The 20272-nt window shown below is 48.2% G+C and overlaps 1 protein-coding gene across 2 annotated transcripts in view; it reads right to left on the reverse strand.

Moving 5' to 3' along the window:
- Positions 1-20272, reverse strand: part of LOC139556187 (midasin-like) — a 56826-nt gene that overhangs the window by 13974 nt on the left and 22580 nt on the right. For both annotated transcript variants that reach the window (XM_071369797.1, XM_071369796.1), the window contains exons 36-69: positions 19912-20120; positions 18259-18381; positions 17840-18037; positions 17604-17711; positions 16973-17161; positions 16795-16884; positions 16358-16621; positions 15940-16207; positions 15462-15621; positions 15135-15251; positions 14840-15048; positions 14526-14674; positions 14141-14340; positions 13759-13988; positions 10821-10934; positions 10546-10675; positions 10258-10364; positions 9998-10131; positions 9721-9881; positions 9346-9466; positions 8891-9104; positions 8562-8805; positions 8144-8267; positions 7063-7230; positions 6613-6827; positions 4468-4873; positions 4190-4302; positions 3365-4034; positions 3078-3239; positions 2576-2858; positions 2116-2354; positions 832-927; positions 413-507; positions 54-178 (exon numbers count right to left, since the gene is read on the reverse strand). In XM_071369797.1, coding sequence (XP_071225898.1) covers positions 54-178; positions 413-507; positions 832-927; positions 2116-2354; positions 2576-2858; positions 3078-3239; positions 3365-4034; positions 4190-4302; positions 4468-4873; positions 6613-6827; positions 7063-7230; positions 8144-8267; positions 8562-8805; positions 8891-9104; positions 9346-9466; positions 9721-9881; positions 9998-10131; positions 10258-10364; positions 10546-10675; positions 10821-10934; positions 13759-13988; positions 14141-14340; positions 14526-14674; positions 14840-15048; positions 15135-15251; positions 15462-15621; positions 15940-16207; positions 16358-16621; positions 16795-16884; positions 16973-17161; positions 17604-17711; positions 17840-18037; positions 18259-18381; positions 19912-20120 — 6435 coding nt within the window. The remainder of the gene's footprint in view (positions 1-53; positions 179-412; positions 508-831; positions 928-2115; positions 2355-2575; positions 2859-3077; positions 3240-3364; positions 4035-4189; positions 4303-4467; positions 4874-6612; positions 6828-7062; positions 7231-8143; positions 8268-8561; positions 8806-8890; positions 9105-9345; positions 9467-9720; positions 9882-9997; positions 10132-10257; positions 10365-10545; positions 10676-10820; positions 10935-13758; positions 13989-14140; positions 14341-14525; positions 14675-14839; positions 15049-15134; positions 15252-15461; positions 15622-15939; positions 16208-16357; positions 16622-16794; positions 16885-16972; positions 17162-17603; positions 17712-17839; positions 18038-18258; positions 18382-19911; positions 20121-20272) is intronic.

The following is a 20272-nucleotide window of genomic DNA, read 5'->3' on the forward strand; positions in this document are numbered from 1 at the left end:
GTTTGATGCCTAACAAAGACAACCTAGGGTCATCAGCAATGTGCAATAGTTACCTGCGCTGGTGCCCATCCTCTGCTCCTCCTGGTACCTCTCAACCAGCTGGTAGAGGGAGAACCAGTGCTTGGTGGATCTCTCCGTGTGCCGCTTCAAGGCATTGTCCAGACTGCTGGACCAGCAGCTATTGACGCCAAGGAAGAAAGAAAAGGTTAACCAACTCTAGTGGGTCGTATGAAACCAGACCCATTTTATCCCCTAGTGTCACTCAAAATGCATGCTAGTTGGTCACCAATTGTCTACACTCCAATAACTATAATCTGAAATGATATTACATTATAAAAAGGTATATTGCATTGAAATAAACAATAGTATCATAACCAGGATTATAACCCTGACTGCGGTTTCTGTTATTTACTTGAGCTCCAGTTTGCGCCACTGGATGATGAGGTTAGTGACAGGCTCCAGCTCCCTCCTCAGAGAGACCTTGCGGCTGGCGTTGTTCTCCCAGTCCTGAGGAAGGTAAAGGGGGTTAGGTTAAACAGGGTTAGGTTACACAGGGATGGAAAACATGGGCTTGTGTCCCAAATGGCACCACATTGCCTTCATAGCCTACTACTTTTTGACCAGGACCCAGGTCAAAACTAGTGCACTATAGAGGAAATAGGGTGCCATTTGGGACGTATCCCAAGGGAGTGTGCATGGAGCCTTCCCTAGGATAGCTAGCCTGGTCCCAGATCAGTTTGTACTGTCTTGTCAACTCCTTTGGTCATTGTCACGACAGCACAAACTGTTTTAGGACCAGGCTTGGAAAGGGAGAGCAGCAGCAGGACTCACCTGGGCTTTGCTGAGCAGGATCTCCAGCCCGTTGAGGAACTTGGCCAGTGGGCTGGCTAGACTGAAGGCCATGATCCTTTCCATCACCACCGTCAACTGGAACAGAGAGATAGGCAGATTCATCAACACTAAAAACCTGAATGCACCCCCAGGTGGTAAGGGTAGGCAACAACACATTTGCCACGTTGATCCTTAACACGAGAGTCCCTCAGGAGTACGTGCTTAGTCCCCTCCTGTACTCCCTGTTCACCCACGACTGCGTGGCCAAGCATGACTCCAACAGCATCCTTAAGTTTGCTGACAACACAACGGTGGTAGGCCTGATCACTGACAATGATGAGACCTGGCAGTATGGTGCCATGACGACAACCTCTCCCTCAACGTGATCAAGACAAAGGAGATGATCGTGGACTACAGGAAATGGAGGGCCGAGTATGCCCCCTTTCTCATCAACGGGGCTGTAGAGGAGCAGGTTGAGAGCTTCAAGTTCCTTGGTGTCCACATCACCAACAAACTATCATGGTCCAAACACACCAAGACAGTCATGAAGAGGGCACGACAACGGCTATTCCCCCTTAGGAGAAAGATTTGCCATGGGTTCCCAGATCCTTAAAAAGTTCTACAGCTGCACCAGAGAGCACCCTGTCTGGTTGCATCACCGCCAGGTATGGGAACTGCTTGGCATCCGACCGCAAAGCGCTACAGAGGGTAGTGCGTACGGCTCAGTACATCACTGGTGCCAAGCTTCCTGCCATCCAGGTCCTCTATACCAGGTGGTGTCAGAGGAAGGCCCTAAAAATGGCCAAAGACTCCAGCCACCCTATTATAGACTGTTCTCTCTGCTACTGAACGGTAAGCGGTACTGGAGTGCCAAGTCTAGGTCCAAAAGGCTTCTTAACAGCTTCTACCCCCAAGCCATAAGACTCCTGAACAGCTAATCAAATGGCTACCCTGACTATTTGCACTCGCTGTCTATTATCTATGCATAGTCACTTTACCCCAACCCACATGTACAAATTACCTCAAATACCTCAACTAACCTGTACATTGACTCTGTACCCCCTGTATATATAGCCTTGTTATTGTAATTTTATTGTTACTTTCTTTCTTTAGTTTATTTAGTAAATATTTTCTTAACTCTTATTTTTCTTAAAACGACCTTGTTGGTTAAGGGCTTGTAAGTAAGCATTTCACGGTAAGGTCTAGACATGTTGCATTCTCGGCATGTGACAAATGAAATTTGATTTGGCACTGGTGGAAGCGTCCACTCTACATGGTTCTCACCTGGACTAGGGCGGGGTGCTCGGGCCACTCCTCCAGCCTCTGTCCGACGGCCAGGGCCAGCTGCTCCAGGACAGGCAGACACAGGCGGGCCTCACTCATGTTGGGCTGCTGGTAGAAGTCATAGGGCCCGTCTGGTTGGAGGGTCAGGCCCTCGGGCCCCGGGGTCCCCTGGACAGTGTTCTGGAGCAGGGTGCTGAGAAGCAGCTGGGTGCCTGTCAGCTGCTGGTCCATCTCAGAGTCTGAGGGTCACAAGGGGGACAGATGGTTTTAGTCAAAGTCATAATGTCTTAACACAGCCAACAGTAGAGTTATGGAAATATCCTAAAGACAAAGGATGGATTAAGTTACATGATATCATTCTGTAGGTAGGGCTTAAAAGTCCCAACATATCTCATTTTCAGATGTTGTATAATTTTATAGAAATGAATACAAACATGGCATGACTAGGTGTACTACCCACCCATGAGATGGTAGAAGCGTGACATCACCGGGGCTGTGGTCTGATAGGAGGAGACCAGAGCTCGGATGTGATCTTTGCTGTGATTGGCTGGAGCGCTGGTCTGGTACCACAGTGATTGGGTGTAGCCCAGACAGAGGCACTGATGGACCTGTACCACAGTGTTCATACAGGCTGGAGACAGGAAGCCAGCCTCGTTGGGATCCTCTGTCACTTCCTCCTCCTCTGGCTCTCCTCTGTCTGCTGGTCCCTCCAGACTGGGCTGGGTGGTGATGTCAGCAAAGTCCTAAGTAGAGAGAGCAGAGAAAGAGAAGAGAGAAGAGAGCAAAGAGCAAAGAGCAAAGAGCAAAGAGAAAGAGAAAGAGAAAGAGAGAGAGAGAGAGAGAGGAGAGAGAGGCAGAGGCAGGTGAGTTATGGTTGCAAAGTTGACCAGGTGATAGTAAAATGTGATAAACCAAAGCGAGATTACATTGGCTAGCCCTGAAAAGACTGTATTGTAGTGTACCTTGTTGAACTGGGGGAAGCAGCGTCTGAAGTCTCTCTCCTCTTGCTCGTCCTCACTCAGACCTGTTCCGTGGAGTCTGCTGCGGTGGCGATACAGACTGGCTTCTAGCTGCTCTTTCTCCCGTGCACGCTTCTCCTGCTCGTCCCACTCGTTCACCAGAGCCTGGACATATCACACGACAAACATGAACACTGGTTGGGCCACCAGTCAATCAATAAGATCAGACCACAAACACCAATCAAAAAGTTGACATCCCATGTTATCCAATCAAAACGTGTGACACTCACCTGACAGATGTGTCTGAAGAGTTTGAGTGTGTCCTGGCTGAGCTGACCAGTGGAGAGGGCGTGGCACTGCAGGTACAACAGAGCGTTCAGGAGTAACGTCCCTGGCTCTGGGACCACGTGATCCAGGTCCTGCTGGGGTAAGAGCTTCCCTAGGCCCCTCAGAACATCCATGCAGCCCCTGGAGCACAGGTAGTCTGCCCTGGCTAGGTAGGAAGGCATGCTGGGGGACACAGAGGGGAAGGCCAGCAGGCAGGACACCAGCTTGGGCAGGCCTGGAATCGGGGTAAGGGAAGAGGCCACCTCGGATGCCACCAGTCTCATACCATGCCTCAGCTGGAGGATGGCAGTCCTCAGGGGCCCCACTACGTCAGGGTACAGCGGGTACTCCTCCGCCAGCCTCTGGGCGAAGCGGTGCTGCGAGGCCTGCCACACGGCCTCCTCCTTCAGCAGGCCCTGAGTCCCCGACCTGGATTTGGTGCCGCTCCCCTGGAGGGCCTTGAGCAGGTGGGAGAGCAGATCCTCTATGGAGGCCGGCTGGCCTATGCTGCAGAGGTAGTGCTGCAGCTCCTGGAACAGCCTTCCGTACTGGGGATCCTTGGGCCTGCAGGCCTGCTTTCTGGAGAGCTCTGCTATCTGCTCCTTCACCTGCTGCATACGGATCCACAGGTACCTGCAGAAACATCAGAGACAATGACGTTTAGAAAGACCCTATCTGGCAAAAAACAGTCAACCAGAACTATCTGATCAACAACTGTAGCCAATACATAGTACATGTGTTTTAGGTCAGACACAGTGAGTTCTTCTGTTATTGTGTATGTTTTTCACCTGATGCGAGGATGCTGGAAGCCATCGGTGGTGCTGCTCTCCTCCAGCTCAGCTCCAGTCAGCAGCTGAGAGGACAGACTGCGTCCTCTCCACTCCTCCTGCAGCAAAGCCAGCTGGGAAAGAGAGGCAGAGGCACCCTCAACTTCACATATAGGGGAAGAGAATGACACTCTACTCCAATGTTTAAAAAGAGAAGAGACTGTTGATATCTCCCATCTCCCCTACTACCATACAGTGTTAACAAGATAAAAGAGACAGTAGCATTGACAGTGGCCCACCTCCTCCTGGGCGTAGTCCAGCTTGTAGGCCCTCTTCACGGCCGGGTCGAAGATGGTCTGTGGGGTCCAGGTCTTGATCTGCAGCAGGCCCATGTTGACCCAGAAGACCCCAGAGCGGACCAGCTGGCTGAAGCCTTGGACGCGGATGGAGCCCTGGACCCTGTTCTGGACAAACTGCTGAAGGCAGGTGAGTAGGGCGTCCAGCAGGCCTTCGGGGAGGTGGTTGGGGGGCAGGAAGTCTGTGAGGGTGGTCTGGACCTCCTGGGCGGCCACCAGAGGGTCCTGGTCCTCCACCAGGCTCTCACAGGTTTCTGTATAGCTCTCCTGCAGCCCTGGAGGCAGCAGCTCTGAAATGGACTGTAGCTGCCGGCGCAGCACCACGCCCTGCAGCCGCAGGTCAGTACCCCTGAGAGGACCGAGAGAGAGAGCGCGAGAGTGGGAGACTGAGTACTGAAGCTATAAAGTGAAAATAGTCATATCAAATAGATATGAATAGCTGCCCTATATACAGTACACGTCAAAAGTTTGGACACACCTACTCATTCAAGGGTTTTTCTTTATTTGTACCATTTTCTACATTGTAGAATAATAGTGAAGACATCAAAACTATGAAATAACACAACCAAAAAAAAGTGTTAACAAATCAAAATATATTTTATATTTGAGATTCTTCAAAGAAGCCACCCTTTGCACACTCTTCGCATTCCCTCACAACCAGCTTCATGAGGTAGTCACCTGGAATGCATTTCAAATAAGTTCTGTTGTGACAAGGTAGGGGTGGTATACAGAAGATATCCCTATTTGGTAAAATACCAAGTCCATATTATGGCGAGAACAGCTCAAATAAGCGAAGAGAAACGACAGTCCATCACCACTTTAAGACATGAAGGTCAATCAATCCGGAACATTTCAAGAACTTTTCAAGTTTCTTCAAGTGCAGTCGCAAGAACCATGAAGCGCTATGATGAAACTGGCTCTCATGAGGACTGCCACAGGAATGGAAGACCCAGAGTTACCTCGGCTGCAGAGGATAAGTTCATTTCAGTTACCAGCCTCAGTAAATGCAGCCCGAATAAATGCTTCACAAAGTTCAAGTAACAGACACATCTCAACATCAAATGTTCAGAGGAGACTGCGTGAATCAGGCCTTCATGGTCAAATTGCTGCAAAGAAACCACGACTAAAGGACACCAATAAGAAGAAGAGACTTGTTTGGGCCAAGAAACACGAGCAATGGACATTACACCAGTGGAAATCTGTCCTTTGGTCTGATGAGTCCTACTTTGAGATTTTTGGTTCCAACCACTGTCTTTGTGAGACGCAGAGTAGGTGAATGGATGATCTCTGCATGTGTGGTTCCCACCGTGAAGCATGGAGGAGGTGGTGTGGGGGTGCTTTGCTGGTGACACCGTCAGGGTTTATTTAGAATTGAAGGCACACTTAACCAGTATGGCTACCACAGCATTCTGCAGCGATATGCCATACCATCTGGTTTGCGCTTAGTGGGACTTTCATTTGTTTTCAACAGGACAATGACCCAACACACCTCCAGGCTGTGTAAGGGCTATTTGACCAAGAAGGAGAGTGATGGAGTGCTGCATCAGATGACCTGGCCTCCACAATCACCCGACCTCAACCCAATTGAGATGGTTTGGGATGAGTTGGACCGCAGAGTGAAGGAAAAGCAGTCAACAAGTGCTCAGCATATGTGGGAACTTCTTCAAGACTGTTGGAAAAGCATTCCAGGTGAAGCTGGTTGAGAGAATGCCAAGAGTGTGCAAAGCTGTCATCAAGGCAAAGGGTGGCTACTTTGAAGAATCTCAAATATATTATAATTTGTATAACACTTTTTTGGTTACTACATGATTTCATCTGTAGAATAATAGTGAAGACATCAAAACTATGAAATAACACAATGTAGAAAATAGTAAAAATAAAGAAAAACCCCTGGAATGAGTAGGTGTGTCCAAACTTCTGTCTGGTACTGTACAGTGCAAACCCCCAAATCATATATTATGTGCATCATTCTGTCATTTGATAAAGGTAGGGCAAGGGCTATTTCCCTAATTATAGTGCCAGCGTTTTGTATGTTGTGTATGGTGATTCCTCTCCGTAAGCTTGAGGTAACATCTCCAGTGAGCGTACCTGAACTCAGCCAGGGCAGGGACAGCCATGTTGTCCCACAGCACGGCGGTGACGTCTTGGAGCTGTTGGGTCCGCTCCCTCCACTCCCCCAGGGTGACCCGGGATGAGGAGAGGAGGGACGTCCCCGTGGGGTCCCACCGACCCCCCATCTCGCTGCTGCTAAGAACCCCCAACATGCACCTTGTCCACACTGCTTTGCTCAGCATGCCAGGACCCTGGAGGAGACACAGGAAGAGTGAGTGAACTCCTCAGTTAGAATGACTTAGTTGGAACACTTAAATTCAAATAAAAAAATAACTGATTGAAAACGGAATAGCAGGAAATTAATTTCAGTGATGTGAATTGAGCCAAAATCCTGATGCATATCTCCATAGACAACATACATTGAGCTTGTTGGCAAGCTGTGAGCCTCTCACATCACATAGATGTTACAGTAGCTACCTAACCTACCATGTTTTCAGGTGACAGAGGTGTCTTGGATGATGTCACCTGTCCCTCGGAACACAGGGGGTCCCACTTCAGCCAGCGCTCTGGGTCAGAGGTCACACTGCTGCTCCACAGGGCCGCCAGGGCCTCTGATAGCAGATCACACCACACAAACTGCAGCTCCTCCGCAGGCTGGGAGGAGAAATGCAGGCACTACAGTTAAGTCAATACAGTTGCGTGTACACAGGCAGCCCAATTCTGATATTGGCCTTATAACCAATCACACCAGATCTTTTTCAGAGCTGATCTGATTGGTCAAAAGACCAATTAGTGAAAAAAAGCAGACTACATCACTGCAGCACACTGGGGTGCCTTGAGGAACTCTCAGGTGTGCCGTGAAACATCTCCTAATCTCTATTATTTTTTGGAACACTCACTTATAAACCTGTGACCTGTGGAATGCACATGGACTTCTGACTTGCGAGCACCAGGTCCGGTCATATAATACATTGAATGGCACATGGTTACATCTATCGTTTCAAGTTGGGTGCGCTCAGGCTGTTGTTGTTACATTTGTATCATTTAATGGGTGCGCATCACGAGCAAATCCATGTGTATAATTTGACTTGGTCTGTGAGAACCAACAGCACGGGCAAGTCTGATTACTTTTAGCTGTACCACATCCTCTAACTTAGAAACAAACTGAGCATGGTCACTCCTTTACAATGCAGAAACCCACGGTCTTTAGCCAAATCTTTCAGAACTATTTTACCTAAATATTTATAGCGCGGATTTGCGGGAAGCTCTTAAATTAATCATCATGAGTAAGATACTATGAAAATAGTTCAAATACACCCCATTTAATCTGTTGTCACAGAAAAATATATAATTTGCAGTATGGATCTGATGAGATCCAGGTCATTGCCACTAAATAAATTCATAGGGACATTTTAGGTGTGCCGCAGGCCAGAACCACTGGCCTACATGACACAAAACCAGATCTTCTGCTTTATGTTTGAGGCACAGATACAGGATTGTCCTCTTGAAGGACAAAACAAAATCAATCAATCAATTATACTGAGGGTAAACTGGTTGAACCACCTACCCGGTCACTGCTGAGGAGGAACCAGAGAGGCTGGAGCTGGCTGACGTTCATGGGGGTGGACTGGAGACAGAAGCGCAGGTGTTGGGAGACCTCGCGACGCAGGCTGTCCTCGGACTCTCTGTCACTGTGGAGAAAAGTCCACAGTAGTTAGTTATCCATACAACTACATGATACAACATAAAAACATGTGGTATTGTTAAACGTTTTATGTAATTATTAGTGCTTTTGTGTGATGTTTTTAATGTGCCAAAGATACTTTTCTGTTTAAAGTAAATTAGATAGACAATTAAGCTTTTTGAATTTGATACATTTGAAGCACTAATTAAAGCAATTAGATTCAAAATCGAATTCAATAAAGCAAGATAATCCTCCATCCTTCATGTATTTCCTCCATTGACCCACTGTGGCCATCTCTTACCCCTGTGTGAGAGCCAGCTGCAGCAGGTCGGTGCTGAGCCTGAGCTGGTTGAGTACGGCCAGCTCCTCCATGAGAGGCCAGAGTTGGGCCCTGCGGCTGAGCTGCTGTAACACCTCCCTACAGGGAGCGGCGCTGTCTCCCTGCTCCCCCTCGTCATGCATAGAGGAGCGCACCTCCAGTAGGCCGCACGAGGTCATGTGACCCTGCTGCTGCTGCACGCACGACACCAGCCTCTCTAGGACACCTGGGATCAGGATATAATTGAATAATGAATAGTTAGAGAGGGATGACAGACACTGACACAACTTTAGTATGTAGCACCAGGTTACCTGAGTTCTGGGGTTCTAGCTGGTTGTTGGCCAGCAGGACCAGGCCCCAGGCTTCTAGCAGGCTTTCCTTGGTGTCCAGGCCCAGAGCGGCTCCCTGCAGGCGGACCAGCTCCTGTCTCCACAGGGAGGCCGTGTTGTCAAGCCTCAGGTCGCCCACGTCCAGGGCCCTGCTCAGGACCCTCAGCCGGGATGCACACTCGGCTACAGACTCCAGCTATGGGAGATAGCGATGAGTCAGACGGGTTAATATTAGTATTGTATTACCATACTCTCAAGTCTTAAACATGAGGAAGCCTGGAAATCAAGGCTTGGTTATGCCAATCAATAACTGATAGGAGAGTTTACAGTATAGGTGCTTGTTTCGGATAGTGTGTTGAATGCTCTCTCTCCGAGTAAGGTGGGTGTTTGAGACAGTGGTTTAAATGTTCTCTCTCGCTCTGTCTCTTTCTCTCTACCTTGAATGGAAGGGGTTTTCCCAATATTTTCTGGATGCCCTTCAGGGCAGTAGCCACAGTGACAGAGGTGGACAGGACAGTCTGGATGGCAGCTGACACTGTCTGGAGCTCCTGCTGGCCACTGGAACAGTACAATAACAAAGGGTTGCCATCATTATATTTCCAGGTAGAAAACACAAAGTCCCAAATGGAACCCTTTTCCTTATATAGTGCAATACTTTTGACCATGGCCCATATGGCTCTATGTAGGGAATTGGGTGCCATTTGGGACGCAACCAAAACCACTTTTACAATAAAGTCAATTTCATTGATTCCAGAATGTCTATGGGAGGATTCTAATACTACTTTCTGGGTAAAAAGGAAGGTGTTACTCACTCATGGATGCCATCTCCCAGTAGTAGCTGTGGAAGCCGGAGGATGAGGTGTTTCTGCACCCACTGCCAGTGTAGCGAGAGGACCGACACTCCCTGGGAGTCGGCAGGCAGCGAGTTACACACCTGCCAGAACCGGTCTCTCCACTGCAGCAGCTGCAGGATCTGTGGACACCATAGATACTATTTATTACAAACAGAATTTAAGCCCAGGTTGATGACGGTTACTGAATGAGAGACATCAACTAAAATGGAATTACAATGACTACTACGGTATTAACCTCGAACATGAGATGGTCAGATATGTAGGGCTGTCCAGTCTGCACGGCCTGCAGTGTGAAGGTGTCCCACAGGTCAAAGAAGGAGCGCAGGTGCATCAGCACTGGGTGGGGCAGATGACCAATGTCCACCGTCCCTTTAATGGTCAAAAAAACATATGCAACATTATAACACCAGCAATATTAGCATTAACCTTTACATTTCAGCAAGCACACAGTCACCAAGTCGAGCTGTACGGAAGCAGCACAGCGACAGTATGTACCTTTGGAGAAAGCAGTGGCCAGCCTCAGCGCACTGTTGTGTGCTGATGTCTTGATAGCACAGCTCCCCACTGCAGCCCTCTCCTCTCTGTCCATCAACAGGATGATCCTGTAAAGACACACATCGCACCCAGGTTACTCAACACCACAGCCACCATGTAACCCCAGTTACTAAACAGCCAGACTACCGGACAGAGGATATATCCCAAATGGTTCCCTATAGGCCCTGGTCAAAATAAGTGCACTACACAGAGAATAGGGCACCATATGGGACACAGCCAGACACATACCTGTTGGCCACTGCATTGAGAGCCTCCATGAACTCCATGTACCTCTCCTCGTCTTCAAAGTTACACGTGTTGGCCAGAATGTCCAGGTACTGCTTGTTCCAACGCATGTCCACCAGAATCCTGTAGTCATCTAATACCGACATGAACATTAATGTCAATTTTTTAACTTGTGAAAAGTGATTGTTTTGACGGGAGTTATGATATGTAATATTTGTGTAAAAGAGCTGGAGAGAGTGCTAGAAAATAGTTTAGTGACAGCGGTTAGTTTAGCCTACCTGTGCTGTGTGGTTGCAGCAGCTCAGTGAGGCACTTCCCCTTCACAGTCAGCTTGCTGCTGAACATGGCCTTCAGAGCTCTGTTCCCTGCCTCCAGCTGCACCAGTGCCACCTCTGAAACAACAAGCGGATCTCAGAGCAGTCCTTAAGAGTAACACGCACCAAATTCACAGACAGCAACAAAGCTCCACTGACCACAGAGCAGTCCCTTGACATAAACAGTAACATACACCATATACATGGCCCTGGTTGAATAATGGTGCCGGAGGGGTTGGCTGCCGTTTTACGGGCTCATAACCAACTTGTTTGTTTTTTCTCATTGTTTGTAACTTATTTTGTACATAAAGTTGCTGCTACTGTCTCTTATGACCGAAAAGAGCTTCTAAACATCAGAACAGTGATTACACACCTTTTTTATTTAATGAGTCCGACGCGAAGGATATACTGCTTCCCGGACACCAGGCCCAAAACCTCATCATTCACGTGAAGAAAAGACGGAGATACAGGGGGCGAAGGTCGCGGTGCCTTGTGAGAATTCATAGGCGAGTGAGTAAACCGCCAATACCCTTCTATTGGCCAACGTTCAATCACTGGAAAACTAACTGGATGATCTACGGTCAAGACTATCTCACCAAGGGGAAGTGGTCAGATGACGCGGATGCTACGCTACAGGACTGTTTTGCTAGCACAGACTGGAATATGTTCCCGGGAGTCATCCAATGGCATTGAGGAGTACACCTCCTCAGTCACCAGCTTCATCAATAAGTGCATCGACGACGTTGTCCCCACAGTGACCGTACGTACATATCCAAACCAGAAGCCATGGATTACAGGCACCATCCGCAGCGAGCTAAAGGCTAGAACTGCCGCTTTCAAGGAGCGGGACACTAATCCAGACGCGTACAAGAAATCCATGGCCTCAGACGAACCATCAAACAGGCAAAGCATCAATACAGGACTAAGATTGAATCTACATCGGCTCTGACACTCGTCGGATGTGGCAGGGTTTGCATACTATTATGGACTACAAAAGGGAAACCCAGGCGCGAGCTGGCCAGTGACGAGAGCCTACCAGACGAGCTAAATGCTTTTTATGCTCGTGTCGAAGCAAGCAACACTGAAGCATGCATGAGAGCACCAGCTGTTCCGGACAACTGTGTGATCACGCTCTCCATAGCCAATGTGAGCAAGACCTTGAAACAGGTCAATGTTCACAAGGCCGCGGGGCCAGACAGATTACCATGATGTGTACTCCCGAGCATGCGCGGACCAACTGGCAAGTGTCTTCACTGACATTTTCAACCTTTCCCTGACCGAGTCTGTAATACCTACATGTTTCAAACAGACCACCATACTCCCTGTGCCCAAGAATGCAAAGGTAACCTGCCAAAATGACTACCGCCCGCAGCACTCATGTCAGTATCCATGAAGTGCTTTGAAAGGCTGGTTATGGCTCACATCAACACCATCATCCCGGAAACCCTAAACCCACTCCAATTATCATGCCGCCCCAACAGATCCATAGATGACACACTCAATTGAACATCACACTGCCCTTTCCCACCTGGACAAAAGGAACACCTATGTGAGAAAGCTGTTCATTGACTACAGCTCAGCGTTCAACACCATAGTGCCCACAAAGCTCATCACTAAGCTAAGGACCCTGGAACTAAACACTTCCCTCTGCAACTGGATCCTGGACTTCCTGACAGGCCGCCCCCAGGTGGTAAGGGTAGATCCTCAACACCGGGGCACTTCAGCGGCGCGCGCTTAGTCTCCTCCTGTACTCCCTGTTCACCCATGACTGTGTGGCCAAGCACGACGCCAACACCATCATTAAGTTTGCTGATGACACAACAGTGGTAGGCCTGATTACCGACAATGATGAGACAAACTATAGGGAAGAGGTCAGAGACCTGGCAGTGTAGTGCCAGGACAACAACCTCTCCCTAACTGTGAGCAAGACAAAGGAGATGATCGTGGACTACAGGAAAAGGAGGGCGGAACGGGCCCCCCATTCACATCGAGTAATGGAGCGGGTCGAGAGCTTCAAGTTCCTTGGTGTCCACATCACCAACAAACTAACATGGTCCAAACGCACCAAGACAGTCGTGAAGAGGGCACGACTACACATTTTCCCCCTCAGGAGACTGAAAAGATTTGGCATGGGTCCCCAGATCCTCAAAAAGTTCTACAGCTGCACCATCGAGAGCATCCTGACCAGTTGCATCACCGCCTGGTATGGCAACTGATCGGCATCTGACCGTAAGGCGCTACAGAGGGTAGTGCGTACGGCTCAGTACATCACTGGGGCCAAGCTTCCTGCCACCCAGGACCTATATAATAGGCAGTGTCAGAGGAAGGCCCAAAAAATTGTCAAAGACTCCAGTCACCCAACTCTCTGCTACCGCACAGTACCGCCAAGTCTGCTACCGCCAAGTCTAGGTCCAAAAGGCTCCTTAACAGCTTCTACCCCCAAGCCTTAAGACTGCTGAACAACTAATCAAATGGCCACCCGGCATATTTACATTGAAACCCCCCCCCATTGTTTTGTACACTGCTGCTACTCACTGTTTAGTACACTGCTGCTACTCACTGTTTATGATCTATGCAGAGTCACTTTACCCCTACCTACATGTACAAATGACCTCAACTAACCTGTACCCCCGCACATTGACTCGGCACCGGTACCCCCTGTATATATCCTCGTTATTGTTATATAATTCTATTGTGTTACTTTTTATTACTTTAGTTTGTAAATATTTTCTTAACTCTATTTCTTGAACTGCCTTGTTGGTTAAGGGCTTATAAGTAAGTAGATCACGGTAAGGTTTACACCTGTTTTATTCGGCGCATGTGACAAATACAATTTGGCAGGGAGCAACAAAGCTCCAAAAAGATAAAGAGCTGAAGGAAGGGCAGTGAATGTGCTCCGTACCAGGGGCGTGTTTGTAGCTCTTGGCCAGGCTGGAGAGCCAGGCGGTGCGGAGCATCCAGTCTGAGTGCGAGGCCCTCTCGGTGAGTAGCCTGACAGCGGTAGGCAGCAAGCGCAGGGTGTCACCGTCCTCCTCCAGGTCCACCACGCCGCCAGAGAAAACCAGGCCCTCGTGCAGCGCTGTCCCGCTCTGCAGAGCCCTCTGGAGGTCACTCAGGCTCAGAGGACGGCTCCTGGTCACACACACAGGTCAAGCTAAACGTTAGCATTACAGCTACAATAAGACCGGGTACAACTCTGGGGTCTAGTTTTAACACGTTTTTCCAGGTCTGGTCACATGATCAGGAAAAACGCCTATGTCCGACCTGTGATCTATGAGTCTCACCTCTTCCCCTGCATGCTGAGTGTGTTGAGGCAGAAGGAGAGGACCTGTCCGTCGCGGAGGACCGAGGAGAAGCAGGAGTCTTCGGTGGAGAGCAGGGCTGAGGGGAAGCCGTCGGGCCACACCCCGGCACACAGCAGCCCGCTGCCCCAGTCCTCTGTGTCCAGGATGGACAGGTGGCGCTCAATCACCTCCTGGGCTTGCTGCAACCACGTGTAAAACTCCATTCTTTATTACTGACTTCAATTAATCTACTAGGAACATAATATAATATCAACATAACTACGGTCTTGGACTGAGATATCACTGTATAGATATAGGCTGGTTGAGGTTATAGCAGTGGGAATAGAGGATGTTCTATAATAGACAAGGTGGTGTTGGTTGGTACCCGTTGGATGGCGGTGGTGCGCTGGCAGAGGGAGTAGGCCTCCCCACAGGCGTGTTGCAGGGCACTGGGCAGGTCCACCCCTCTCTGCAGCTGGCAGGACAGCAGGGCTGCAGCATGGAGCAGGGAGGAGACACATGATGAAGGGGAATCTGGATAGACAGAGAGAAAGGAAGAGATTCATACCGGAGGAGTCATGCTATGGATACCATCTATGGATACCTTTGTTTTATCTGAAGAAACAAGGGACATGCAAAACATAGCTGATGTCCAACTGAAATCCTACATATTTTGGAGAGGTTTCCCTCAGAGCTCACCCCAAATGGTAGCTTTGATGTCAGTGTGTATTTCAATCAGCAGGTCACACACACAGTCTCCGGTCACACCAGCGGTGTGGAGAACAGTCTTCAGGTCCAGAGCGTCCCAACAGACCCCCTCGTGTTCCCCTGGGATGTAGATCTCCACCCCTCGGTTCCGCATGGCTCTGGAGATCTCTCCGTGCACTGGGTCCATAGTCAGGAACAGCCTAGAGTCAGGCGAGATGAAGAGTTGAGACTAGGCTGTCCAAACAGAATTGGTGTGTGTGTGTGTGCACAAACCTTTGTATTGTACCTGAAGTTGGGGTGTGGGGTGATGGAAGGAGTGGTTCCATCGATGACCCCACGCTCGTTGATGGTCAGACACCCACCGGGCTCCAGCAGGGCATTCAGACGGTCTAACACAGAGGGGCTTAACACAAACAGAAACACAACACCCATTAACCTTACATGTACCATCTGCAACACACTCTGGTGCCATCCAGCCTCACACAAATGAGAAGACCTGTTAACTCACACTGTACCAAGATCGTCAACTACCTTCAGTGACACATTTAGTGGTATAATTAGCTATATTGTGATCATTTAAGATGCAGGTCCTGCTATTGGCTGCTTTCCTCACCTGCAGAAGTTGACATTGTCCATGAGCAGCCAATCCCCAGCTTGCAGGGCCTGGACCAGCATGCCATCCAGCCACTCAAAGCCTCCGTTACTCCAGCCGTCCTGCAGCTGGGCCAGACGCTCCTTCAACAGGGTGAAGTCCATCTGCAGCTTGGACATGTCTGGAGGAAGGGAGGGAGGGTGAGGGACACAGTACATGGTGTTTATACTACTCATACAGAGTTTATCACATGAAGATATAGGGAAACATTTTCCTCTCGCAATGACACGTGCTGTGAGCAAAATGTTATGGTTAGTGTGCTCACAGCGCCTGTGTAGAATGACCTAGCGTAGAATGACCCATTAGCACCAAAAAGTTTGTGATTCTTAACTTCAAACATTCCATAAATCACCTACTCATACACCATCACTATGATTCAAGTGTTAGTCTGTTCCAGAGAGAGCTACACCCTCAGGTTGCTGCCTGTTCCTGACATTACCTGTGAACACCTTGAGTTTGGTGTTGAGCTTCTGCAACAGGAGGATGATGACCTCCAGTTTGTTGAGGGCTTCGGAGGTCACTGTCCCGCCGGTCCTCTCCAGGCCCTCCTCCTTCAGCCAGCGACAGAACAGGCTCCAGGTCTTCAGCAGGAACTCTGTGTCCTGGACCCCTGCCCCGTCCAATGACATCAGACCTCGCCGTGTTACCATGGCAACGATGTAGTCCACATTCTCCAGCACTTGCTGCCATGGCCGCACGATGTCAACCTGGAAAACAGACCCAACCAGCTTGTAATACAACCCTCTATATTAAGATATCAAGAGTGTTAATAATCCCAAAGGATTTACATTGATTACTATATTTAGTTCCCAGCTTGGTCTCTCTTTGAGACTCTGTGACTAGACTGGACTAGTTACCTGTTCAAACCCTCCCAGCAGCTCGGTGGTGTCCATGGCACTGTTCATGGCCATGACCCGGAGGCGGTGTCCGGTGAGCAGGGCCAGGAGGCGCACCAGGCTGGACTTCCCGCTGGCCGTGGGACCCACCAGCACTGCCATCCAGCCTATCTCCACACACTTCATCAGGGACTCCAGGGGTCGCAGTGCCTGGTGGGTGATAGACAGAAGGGGGTCTAGGGACACAGGGGATCCACCGCTACGCTGGAGGACAGAGAATCCCACCTGGATGACAGGGAGAGAGGAGGACGAAGACAAGGGTTAATTCACTATGTGGATAGCTAGCTCTGAATGAAATGATATGACACCATGTACAGCCAGTACATATGATTAATTCAAAAGATTACTTGATAATATCTTTTAACCCAAAACTGGATGGAGTTTGCAACATGACTGACCTGCAGATTGAGTGGAGTGATGTGGAATTGTCTTGATCCGGTGTAAGGCTCAAAGTCCTCCCCAAACACTTTCCTGAACACAGATAGCACCTGAAGACAAAACATGTGATGAGATAAACAGGAAGTTTACCCACTGAGTAAAGATAGTGCATATGTACAGGAGTTGTAGTCTACATACCTGGGTCTTGTCTGCCTCGGTCCTCATCCTGTCAGCGTACACCAACCCCACGTGCTGACCCGGGTTGAAGAACCCTGGTGATTGGTCGGTCTGCATCAGCTGACACCAGCGGAACATGTCGCGCAGATTGAACTCCCAGGGGCCTCCTTTTTGACCCCACTTCCTCTCCACAGATACATCAAGGACCAGCTGACAAAATCAAATAGAATACAACTTTATTGTCCATCGAAACTGAATTGTTCTTTTTACTGTCTTTTTAGGGGAACAGTGGTAAGCAATGTTAGTGGCTGGGCAAAATGGTGTTTAAGACAGCAAAAAATGACTAGTTGACTAAATATGGTGGCCAACACTGAAATTGGGGGGGTCCTAAAACCTAAAAGTCCCCAAAATAAACCAGAGTGACTGTGGTAAACCCCCTCCCACTAATGGTTATAAATGTGAAGAACATCGGCTGCTGCTCTACAGGCTGGTGGCCAGTGTCCTTGGCTGGAACAGCAGGGTCAAATTGGACACATGTAATCTTCCCAATAGTCAATGGTCACAGAGCAAAAAAGCCTATCAAGTCTTTTTACAACCAGTTGTTTTGAAAGAGATAAAATGGAAGCCAATGTAAAAGGACTCCTCTACCTACCCGGTTGTTGAACTGCACCATTTTAGAGATGATCTGATTGTCAATGTTCGGGAAGATGGAGTCTCCTATAAATGCCATGTCCTCACTGGTCAGCTGATCCACAAACACCTGAGAAAACAGTTGAAATTCCAATACAATTTCACAAAAAGACTAAAATATATGTTCAACCATACTATTTATTCAACATATCAATACATAATATATCTAAAATAATTGGCTAGCTCTTTATATCTTACCTGAGTGAATCTGTTGAGGAAGGATTTGGGCAGGCCCTTGCGCCCCCCTCCTTGAGTGAAGGGGTTCTGGCAGCCGAAGATCTTTGTCTTCTCGTGTTGTACCTGGAAGCTCATGCCCAGCTCTGGGATGTAGATCTCAGCACGGTGGTCAAAGCAGGCGTTTAACCCCTCCAGCACGGACTGAGAGGCCAGGTTCAACTACACAGGAGTAGAGAAAAATAGATGCGTGATTATCCAAGAATTGTGTCATACAAAATTGTATTCTTCTCCATACAATATTTTACTTTCTCCTAAAGCTTTATTCTATTCTGGAGTCCCACTCAAGAATTGATGTAACCTGAAACAATGCAAATTCCCTCTCAAGTTGACATGTCTATTAACTGGTGAGTTAATAAAAAATAAAAAACATGATTCCATACCTCATCCAGGACAATCCAGTGTCCAGCCTTCAGTCCAGCCAGGAGAGGGCCATCACGCCATGCAAACTCTCCCCCTTTCCCTCCTTCCACAGGCAGGTCGGTCCCAAACAGGTCTGTCACATCCTGTCAGGAAAGGAAATTACATCATACATAGGTTTAGAGTGCCATCGCTGGTGTTTTTAATTCCTCCCTTATGGTGCATTTCACAATATTATGCATTTAAAACAATAACAGTACAATATGGCAATAACATGTACCTATAAAATCTATACTGAACAAAAATATAAAACGCAACATTCAACAAGTTCAAAGATTTTACTGAGTTACAGTTCATATAAGGAAATTGGTCAATTGAAATCAATTCATTAGGCCCTAATATCTATGGATTTCACATGACTGGGAACACAGATCTGCATCCTTTGATCACAGATACCTTTAAATAAAAAGTTGATCAGGCTGTTGATTGTGGCCTGTGGAATGTTGTCCCACTCATCTTCAATGACTGTGCATAGTTCCTGAATATTGGCGGGAACTGGAACATGCTGTTGTACACATTGATCCAAAGCATCCTAAACGTGTTCAATGGATGACATGTCTGGTGAGTATGCAGGCCATAGAAGAACTGGGACATTTCCAGCTTCCAGGAACTGTGTACAGATCCTTGCGACATGGGGCCGTGCATTATCATGCTGAAACATGAGGTGATGGCGGCGGATGAAAGGCACAACAATAGGCCTCAGGATCTCGTCACGGTATCTCTGTGCCTTCAAATTGCCATCGATAAAATGCAACTGTGTTCATTGTCCGAAGCTTATGCCAGCCCATACCATAACCCCACCATGGGGCACTCTGTTCACAAAGTTGACATCAGCAAACTGCTCGCCCACACAACGCCATACATGTGGTCTGTGGTTGTGAGGCCGTGTTAGATTCTCTAAAAACGACGTTGGAGGTGGCTTATGGTAGAGAAATTAACATTAAATTCTCTGGCAACAGCACTGGTGGACATTCCTGCAGTCAGCATGCCAATTGCATGCTCCCTCAAAACTTAAGACATCTGTAGCATTGTGTTGTGTGACAAAATTGCACATTTTAGAGTGGCCTTTTATTGTCCCCAGCACAAGGTTCACCTGTGTAATGATCATGCCATTTAATCAGCTTCTTGATATACCACACCTGTCAGATTATCTTGGCAAAAGAGAAATGCTCACTAACAGGAATGTAAACAAATGTGTGCACAAAATCTGAGAGAAATAAATGGTTTGTTTGTATGGAACATTTTCTGGGATCTTTTACTTCAGGTCATGAAACAACACTCTACATGTTGCATTTATATTTTGGCTCAGTATAGTTTAAAAAGTTCAGACATTATGTAACAATACAACATAGTATTCACCAGTGGAGGTTGCTGAGGGGAGGACGGCTCATAATAATGGCTGGAACGGAGTAAATAAAGTGGCATCAAACCATGTGTTTGATATCATTCCACCTATCTTGCTTCAGCCATTACCACAAGCCCGTCCTCCCCAATTAAGATGCCACCAACCTCCTGAGGTGTGCACATGTAAATAAATAGTAATCCAGACAATAACATAAAAAATTTGCATTATCATAATAAAGAGCCCCAGTGAAGGTTTGTGAACAGTTTCTTACAGTCTGCTCTGAGAGGTTGATCCTGACGAGGTGGTTGCCTGAAGCCTTTGCCAGGGCGGCCACCAGGCTGGTCTTGCCCACGCCAGGGGAGCCCTCCAGCAGCACAGGTCTCTGCAGCTTCAGGGCCCTCAGGAGCCTCTGGGCGTTAACTGCTGTGGTGCCTGCTGCTAGGGCATAGTCAGTCAGGCTCCTGCTCTCACTCTCCGGGCCTGGCAGAACACAGGAAACATTCAGTACCATTTTTACAAAAACAGATCCATTATAACCAACATGCTCTAGTCTAGGGTTGGGTTCTTAATGGCACCCTATTCCTTATATAGTGCACTATCTTTGACCAGGGTCCAATGGCCATTTGGGATGC

Source organism: Salvelinus alpinus, chromosome 27, assembly GCF_045679555.1.
Source record: "Salvelinus alpinus chromosome 27, SLU_Salpinus.1, whole genome shotgun sequence".
Taxonomy (NCBI): domain Eukaryota; kingdom Metazoa; phylum Chordata; class Actinopteri; order Salmoniformes; family Salmonidae; genus Salvelinus; species Salvelinus alpinus.